Source organism: Pelophylax lessonae (assembly GCF_965119305.1).
Source record: "Pelophylax lessonae genome assembly, chromosome: 5".
Classification (NCBI taxonomy): domain Eukaryota; kingdom Metazoa; phylum Chordata; class Amphibia; order Anura; family Ranidae; genus Pelophylax; species Pelophylax lessonae.
Window position 1 is genome coordinate 398,767,755 of NC_138772.1, and position 9,462 is coordinate 398,777,216.

The 9,462-nt window shown below is 41.1% G+C and overlaps 1 protein-coding gene across 1 annotated transcript in view; it reads right to left on the reverse strand.

The window, feature by feature from the left end:
- Positions 1-218: 218 nt before the first annotated feature.
- ABHD3 (abhydrolase domain containing 3, phospholipase) overlaps positions 219-9,462 on the reverse strand; it is a 124,465-nt gene continuing 115,221 nt past the window's right edge. The window contains exon 9 of the mRNA XM_082257285.1: positions 219-1,197. Coding sequence (XP_082113411.1) covers positions 1,019-1,197 — 179 coding nt within the window. The 3' untranslated portion in view covers positions 219-1,018. The remainder of the gene's footprint in view (positions 1,198-9,462) is intronic.

Sequence of the window (9,462 nt, forward strand, 5' to 3'; positions counted from 1 at the left end):
TGAAGACCCCTGGTATAGGGGATGTCCTTGCAGCCTTCTCTTTTTTTGCCAGTGTATAATCACCTGAAGGCAGCTGCATAGAACCCATGATAAAGTTCCTGTGTCCCTTACTAAAGGACTAAGAAATTACAATTTTGTTATGGTTTTTAGATATCTTTTAACATTATATTGACCATCATGCTTATGGAATAACATCACTGGACACAGCAACAGGCAGATTAAAATTACACTGTTTATTTGAAGATAAACTAAAAAATATACACTTTGGAATGCATTTTAAATCAGCCAATTATAAAATAAATATGCAAAAAAAGAACATGGCTTAGAACATAAAATAAGTTATACATTGCATGTCTTACAGGCTATTTGCAATAACTTAATAAAGAGTCAGTCTAATACTGCTACAATCCATGCTATCCTTCATTCTGTAGTATGCCTTTGTGCAGGTTACATTTTCCATTCACGTATGCTGTGTTACATTTGCTTTGTACAGTGCCTTCATGAGCATGCATTATGTTAACACAAATCAGGACCTGATAATCCTTCAAACTGTATTATGGTAATGCTTGCAACTCTAGGCAGAAACTGGTCTATATGAAAACCCTGAGGAATGTGTATTTGTGTACATCATGATTCTGGTTAAGTGCAATTCAGTATATGCAGAGCTTAAATATACTTAAGGTCATTCTTGGTAACACTTAAAAATTTAAATATAAAATGCTAACATTCCTGTATGCAAATTCTTGCTACAAAATTTATATATATATTTGCTATATATATATATATGTATATATTTAAATATTTGCTAGTTTTGAATACGAGAGAATTCAATTCTGTTCGCTGGCTTGCCTGTTTGTTTCAATTGGCTGTTAACCCTTGTACTTCTTTAGAGGTATAGTTTCATAAGTCATTAGCATCTAGAGGGTTAACTTGTGCATAAGTTGTAATGACTTTTTTTTGGGCCTGCCTTTGTATAACAACAAGTAGAAGACAACAAAAACAGCATCATCTCAAGAAGCTACATGCTTGAAATTTCATTGCCATGCTCAAAAATTGCTTGGACAAACTGCTTGAAAATACGATCCATGTAAGTTTGCTGTCTTGGCCAAATGCCTTCCAGGAATCCAATGTGGCCTCCATAGGCGGTAAGCACCAGAGCGATGTTTGGATTTTGTTTGGCACTTTCCATTGGTATTGCTATATGAAGAAAAAATGCAAAAATTAATTATTACTAGCAAAGTATTTAGAGTTATATGATAGTCAAACTAAACTTGTCCATAAACACCTCGAAGTAGATCTAATTCCTGTTGAACCTGGCAAAATTTGAGTTGTTGATGCCCCTAAGGGCATCACTGAGTGAGATAAAACTCAACTGAAAAATCGACTGAGCCAGGTGGAACATTGTCGGCCAAACAGCGGCGCTGCAACTGATTGAATACAATAGCTGTCGGTGCAGATTCCTCTATCCATGCTGTTTAGTCTGGATGAAGCAATCTATTGATTTGTTATCATTCAGTCAGTAGGCTGAACATGAGAAATATAGCCACATATGGCTAGCTTTACTTTTCTGACAGACTTCATGGCAGCATACGTATGGATTAACCTCGCCTCCACCCCTTGCCTATAGGACCCCACTCCCATAAATCTTTGCTCTGAGCCAGAGGCCACTTCCTTTTTTTTCCTCCTCCTAAGGACCAGAATGGTTGAAGTCTTACCTTGGATGAAGTGTTCACGATCGAGGCCTGGTTTGTGTAGTCTCCAGAAGTCCCTAGCTATTAGCAGGAGTTCCCTCCCAGAGTCATGAGTAGGTTAGTTACGAAGCGCAGCTTCTGGCTCAGAGCAAAGATTTATGGGAGTGGGGTCTTATAGGGGAGGAGTGGAGGCGGAGTTAACCTATACATATTGCAATTGAAAAGACAAGAACTCACTGCTCAAGGTGGTGTGATTGCCTGATGACTCACACCGGTGCATGCCCCGGCTCGCCTCCGTGTAAACTTCATAAAGGGAAAGGAATTGGCAGCACTCCAGGTTGAGTCAAAATCCAGATTTATTGACTGGACATCCAAATATGACAATCGTGACAAGGTAGACGCGTTTCACACACTGACTGTGTGCTTAATCATTGATTAAGCACACAGTCAATCAATAATTAAGCACACAGTCAGTGTGTGAAACGCGTCTACCTTGTCACGATTGTCATATTTGGATGTCCAGTCAATAAATCTGGATTTTGAGTCAACCTGGAGTGCTGCCAATTCCTTTTCCTTTATCAACCTATACGTATGCTGCCATGGAGTCCAGGAAAGGAAAATTACGGTAAGTATTGGATAGAAAATTTTCCGTTTTCATTACACTATGTTGCTCTAAATTGTGTGGTCAGATGCCTGCCACACCTAAATGAGTTTGTTAAACATCCTATTTCAAATCCATGGGCAACAATATCAATATAGGTCCATCCATCTCCCTTTTACAGCTTTTTTTTTGTGTCCATTCCCCCAAAACAGCATTTGTAAAGGAAGGTACTGATGTTTGCAAAACATCCAGTTTATGTCTCCACCTTTCACACTTAAAAGAAGGTGCACAGCCAATGGAGACACCTTGTAGAACCAAGGACAAAAATGGGCAGCATGCCAGAAAACAGTCCTCAGATTTTTACTAATAAAAACATGACAAAAAAAAAGCAACATGGCTCATGCAGTAACGAAAACACCAATGTATTGGGGACACACAGGTCCCCTTTCTCAATGTGAGAGCCTACTGGCCATTTTTGTCCAAGATACTGATGTTTGACAGGAAGACCTGACCAGCAATTGGCACTCCAATTTACACTAAAGGCGTTGAGTGGCCTGCACAAAACCTTGACCTAAACCCTACTGGAGTTCCTTCATACAAAAGCATGTCTTTATGGAGTTGATGTGCACAGGGCACAGTCATCCTGGAACAGAAAGTCCATTCCCAAATTCTTAACACAAGGTTGAGAGTGCACAATTGTCTAAAATGCCTATGCTGAAGCAATAACAGTACCCTTCACAGAAAACACCTGAACCCAATAATTTGAAAGGGTGCCATATGCTTTTAGCTATATATTGTTTGATCTGGGTGCTTAACCTGTGGCCCTCCAGCTGTTGAACTACAATTCCCATCATGCCTCTGCCTTTAGGAGTCAAGCTTGTAACTGTCAGCGGCTTGCAATGTCTCGTGGGACTTGTAGTTCCCCAACAGTTGTAGGGCCAAAGTTTGAGAACTCATGTTGTAAGGTAATAAAAGCAGGTAAACAGCAGTATCTCCCCTTGTCCATTCGCAGAACTGTATGCATTCTGTGAACAGAATACAAGCGAATGTATACAAAAGAAAATGTGTTACTGCACTACAGCTCAAAAATTACACTAAATAAACCATAATAAATAAAGTAAAAATTTGATCATATACCGCGACTGTAATTTCATATGTGCCTAAATTTTTCATATCAAACTATTCCTTCAATGTTCATAATTCATAAATAAAGCGCCCAGTGCAATTTTGTGCAATTTATAATATAAAGAAAGTGCCAAAGCGCATCCAAAGATACTGTAGCGTCCATGTAAATTATCCTCCTTTGTGATCTTCACCCATCTGGTGTCCACCACCTGTCTCACAATTCACGCGCTAGACAAATATTCCAACAGGCTTTCCTCCATACAGAACCTCTTTTCCGGACTGCACAGGCTTAATCTTATATAAAATGGTCTCCACCACAGTATATACAGTAGAAGGTCTCAGGACATGCAGGGGAAATATATGATAGAGTGTCTATATCAGGGAGATACACTTTGATTATAAGTAGCGTAGTAGTATTTATTTTTTACTTGATGCAGACTTTACCCTGTACTACAGCATACCTCCCAACTTTTTGAGATGGGAACGAGGGACATCTATTAGCAAAAGTATGTAGGCATACCCCCTTGTCACGCCCCCTTAACCGCTTGCCGACCGCCGCACGACTATTTACTGCGGCGGTCAGCCCCTCACAGGCAAAGCGACGTAGTACTACGGACCCCCCCGCGCGTGTGACCGGCGGATCCTATGTCATTCTCCCCAGGAATACAGCATTTCTCCTGTAGGAATAGTGATTATACGGTTCTACTATGTAGGACCGTTGATCACTGTTCCTACACCTCAAGCCACAGCCAATCACAGTTAGAATCACGCCCCTAGGGACACACATAACCCCTCCCTCTCAAAAAAAGTTAACCCCTTCACTGCCAGTGTAATTTTACAGTAACAGTGCATATGTATAGCACTGATTACTGTAGAAATGTCACTGGTAACCCCAAAAGTGTCAAAAATGTCAGTCAAGGGTCCGATCTGTCCGCAGTAATGTCGCAGTACCGCAAAAAAAAATCGCAGATCGCCGCCATTACGAGTTAAAAAGAAAAACAACAAAAATGACAAAAATGTTTCCCTTTGTTAGTAAACGCGATAACTTTTGCGCAAACCAATCAAAATACGCTTTTTGTGATTTTTTTTACCAAACATATGTAGCATAAAACAAATTGGCTGAAAATGTTAAAAAATTTAGAATTTTACATTTTTTTGGGGGAATTTCATATAAAAAAATGTGAAAAATATTGTTATTTTTGCAAAATTGACGCTCTTTTTTTGTTTATAGCACATGATCAAAAAGTCGCACAGGTGATCAAATACCACCAAAAGAAAGCTCTGTTTGTGGGAAAAAAAGGCATCAAATTCGTTTAGGTACAGCGTCGCATGACCGTGCAATTGTCCGTTAAAGTCACGCAGTGCCGAATCGCAGGTAAAATCTTCCGGGGCTTAAGTGGTTAAAGGAGAATTGTACAAAAAATGATTAGTTAAACCCACAAGTGCTTTATTTTACCACTACTATTCCCTTATACTGGCTTTTGAAAATTACAAATGCAGCAATTAAGAAATTGGATGAAAGGTTTGGCACTGGGAAACACTTTTTGAAAGATAAATAGTGCATTTTATATACAACAGACCAAAATGAGGAACAAATGAGGAGGGAAGAGGGACAGAAGGACTTTGTTGCAAATCAGGGACAGACCCTCAAAATCAGGGACAGTTGGGAGTTATGCTACAGTTTTACAAATAGATAATGGGAGAGGGAAAGGAGGATAAATGCCAGGATCCCTTCACTGTATAGGAGCCACAGCTCTCACACTCACAACACCAGAAGTGTAGCTCTGGATATACTTTCCAGGGTGAATTGAACTATTATTTTTTCCCAACAAATTAGTGATCAGGGCCTAGGAGAAGCATCTTTAGAGGTAACATGCTTGTACCGAGAACAAATTAGAAAAAATATATTTTCCAGAAGTTCCACTCAAAGTGCCCTTTTATTGGTAATAGCTCTAAAAAAAGAAACACTTATACAGAAAAATGCCATGTGTGGGAGACAGAAGTGAATGAAAATTGCAGCTCAGTTTCCTAATAGAAGTGTGTGGTACGTGTATGGGGTTGCTGGTGCCTCAAGCCAAAGAAAGGGTGGGACTTTATGGGCAGGTATATATATGTATACAAGGAGATAAGTAAGAGGTAAAAAACATTTATTCAAAAATTCTAATATAAATACACAATATAGATTAAAGTGATGGTGTGCTTGGGAAAAGAGCCCAAGTGTGACGAAAAATAAAGGTGATTCAAAAGAATCGGTGACAATAGTGAATATTGTGACAAGCAAAAAGGATTTTTCTCTCTGTGTTTCCTGTCGGGGTTCATAGGAAGATGTTCCCAGAGAGAGATCTCAAATTGCCAATGCTGACGCGTTTCGGCTCTATCGTGGGCCTTTTTCAAAGCGTTTATGTCACATAGTAAATGATCTATGAAAATAATACAGGGATTATAAAAAATCCTCTCAGAAAAATGGATACAAAGTGTATTCCTAGTATTTGGTAGGTACATACATGGGTATAGCCCTGTTTTTGCGTCAGGGTTCCTACATCCAGTAGCAGTCACAGCAGGAATCGTATATTTGCGCGTAGCCTATGGGTTATATAATGAAGGTGTTTTAATATAAGTATTTTTAATGGTGAGGAGTTTTTAAGTTTTAAGAAATATTCCTTCACTTACAGTTATTTTGAGGCTGGTGGAGTGTGTTTTCTCCAAAGTCCTGGGGATATATAGGTATTTCCCCTTTTCCTCAGCCAATTCCTTTATCTGTAGTATATAAGATATGATGAAGTGTTTTAACAGTAATTTTTGTGACTTTGAAAAAAACATAAAAAGTGGTTGTGGTAGTAGGTTCCCTCCAGCGGGGGAGGGGAGACCTGGTAGCCACTTGCACTTACATGAATTGGCTGTGTGTCTGCTTACAGTGGAAAGGTTCCATCGGCTGGCGCAGGGTATGTCCTTCCTCTTCTCTCTCCATGAGAGAAGTGCGGATAGACGCTCGTTCCCCGGCCTTTTAAACCCCTCGCGCATGCGCACATTGCGCTATGTGTGAGCGGGCTTCTGGTGAGCGTGACGTGGCGTGCACTGTCTACGCCTGCGTCGGATGAATGCGCGCGCAGGTCTGCCCGTCGTTTGGACGCTCACTGGCCGCCGACACGTAAAGGAGGGGCCGTCTTCTCCTCGAGAGGAGTGGTTGGTCCCAATTAACCCTTGCGTTGCAAGGGCTTTCCGTGCCGGGTGTGACTGCTGGGTTGTGGGAACCCAAGGAAAAAGCAAAAAGCGGCATATACCTCTATTTTTTTGGACATATCAAACGTAGTTTTGAACACTTCTCAAATGTTTACAGTATATCATAGTAATATATAGGAAAAGTAGAAAAATAAAGAAAAATACAAAGGATGAGCATTTTAACAGCAGTAATATATAAACCATCATGGGGAGCAGTAGGTTGAAGGATGGGATAGGTCCCGATTTGCTGGATGTTATTATGAAGGGTTACTCAGATGTCATGTCTACATATTATGAGACTTATATTGGGTGTATCAAAGGTATTGTATCATTTGCTTTTGGCAAAGACGTGGTTGCTCGAAGGTCATAGGTGGTAATTTGTATGACCAAAGAAAGATTAGCAGGTGCATGATCATGTGTGGGGGGGGGGGGGGAAAGAGAGGTGTGTGAAGGCATGAATGGATAGTTTGTTAGTCTGTTTTGCCCGATGCAAAACCTTCAAGGAATGGCCGAAAACTTTCGTTTTCGTTTAGTCCGGGTGGCACTGTAGCCCTTAGGCGTCTGATCCACCTCATTTCCAACTGTAGTAATTTTTTGTTCCAATCCCCACCGCGGTGCGGGATATGGATCCTTTCCAGTGCTATAAAAGTTACATTGGGCATCCTGTTTTTATGATGGTTGATTACGTGCCTGCCCAGAGGTACATAAAAATTGCAAAGTTGCATACTGTTGATGTGTTGGTTAACCCGTTGGCCCAGCTCTTGTTTGGTTTTTCCTACGTAGTAGGATCCACACTGGCACCGCATGAGGTATACGACCCCTCTACTTTTGCAATTTACAAAATGTCGGGGTTTAAAAGCCTCCCCATTGGGGAGTGTTGTATCTACACATCTCTTTATGACGCTGCATTGTCCACAACTCCCGCATGGAAACGTGCCCTTGTCTTTGCAGGGGTCTTTTCTACTTTCTTTGTATTCGCTATGGATAAGTGATTGTTTTATCGATCCTGCTTTTCGAAATGTTATTTGTGGGTTTTCTGGTATGAATGATTTTACTGCGGGGTCCTCTTTAAGGATCAGCCAGTGTTTAGCCAGGATCTTCTTGATTTTTGCATGGTCATTAGTGAACCTCATTATTATCCGGGTTTTATTTTCCTGTTCGGTGGTTTTCTGTTTGTTTTTGTTTTTGAATAAGATCTCATTTCTCTCCTGTTTTTTTACCCTATTGAACGCTTTTCTAAGGGTTGTCTTTGTGTAACCCCTTTTGGCCAATCTCACCGTGAGGAGGTTTGCCTCTCGCTGGAAATCTTGGTCGGTTGTACAATTTCTTTTCACTCTAAGGAATTGACTATATGGAATAGCGTTCTTGAGTGGAGTGGGATGGAAGCTTGACGCATGCAGTATGGAGTTTCCTGCGGTCTCTTTTCTGTATAGAGTTGTCTTTAGAAGGCCGTCCTTATCCTTCATGATCCATGTATCTAGGAAGGAGATTTTTTCTTGAGAGGTATATGCCGCTTTTTGCTTTTTCCTTGGGTTCCCACAACCCAGCAGTCACACCCGGCACGGAAAGCCCTTGCAACGCAAGGGTTAATTGGGACCAACCACTCCTCTCGAGGAGAAGACGGCCCCTCCTTTACGTGTCGGCGGCCAGTGAGCGTCCAAACGACGGGCAGACCTGCGCGCGCATTCATCCGACGCAGGCGTAGACAGTGCACGCCACGTCACGCTCACCAGAAGCCCGCTCACACATAGCGCAATGTGCGCATGCGCGAGGGGTTTAAAAGGCCGGGGAACGAGCGTCTATCCGCACTTCTCTCATGGAGAGAGAAGAGGAAGGACATACCCTGCGCCAGCCGATGGAACCTTTCCACTGTAAGCAGACACACAGCCAATTCATGTAAGTGCAAGTGGCTACCAGGTCTCCCCTCCCCCGCTGGAGGGAACCTACTACCACAACCACTTTTTATGTTTTTTTCAAAGTCACAAAAATTACTGTTAAAACACTTCATCATATCTTATATACTACAGATAAAGGAATTGGCTGAGGAAAAGGGGAAATACCTATATATCCCCAGGACTTTGGAGAAAACACACTCCACCAGCCTCAAAATAACTGTAAGTGAAGGAATATTTCTTAAAACTTAAAAACTCCTCACCATTAAAAATACTTATATTAAAACACCTTCATTATATAACCCATAGGCTACGCGCAAATATACGATTCCTGCTGTGACTGCTACTGGATGTAGGAACCCTGACGCAAAAACAGGGCTATACCCATGTATGTACCTACCAAATACTAGGAATACACTTTGTATCCATTTTTCTGAGAGGATTTTTTATAATCCCTGTATTATTTTCATAGATCATTTACTATGTGACATAAACGCTTTGAAAAAGGCCCACGATAGAGCCGAAACGCGTCAGCATTGGCAATTTGAGATCTCTCTCTGGGAACATCTTCCTATGAACCCCGACAGGAAACACAGAGAGAAAAATCCTTTTTGCTTGTCACAATATTCACTATTGTCACCGATTCTTTTGAATCACCTTTATTTTTCGTCACACTTGGGCTCTTTTCCCAAGCACACCATCACTTTAATCTATATTGTGTATTTATATTAGAATTTTTGAATAAATGTTTTTTACCTCTTACTTATCTCCTTGTATACATATATATACCTGCCCATAAAGTCCCACCCTTTCTTTGGCTTGAGGCACCAGCAACCCCATACATGTAAATAGGGACGGTGGCAGAACCGACTAATAGGCTTGTGATCAAAAGAAAACCCCCCCCCCCTTCTAGAAGTGTGTGGTACTGCATTAA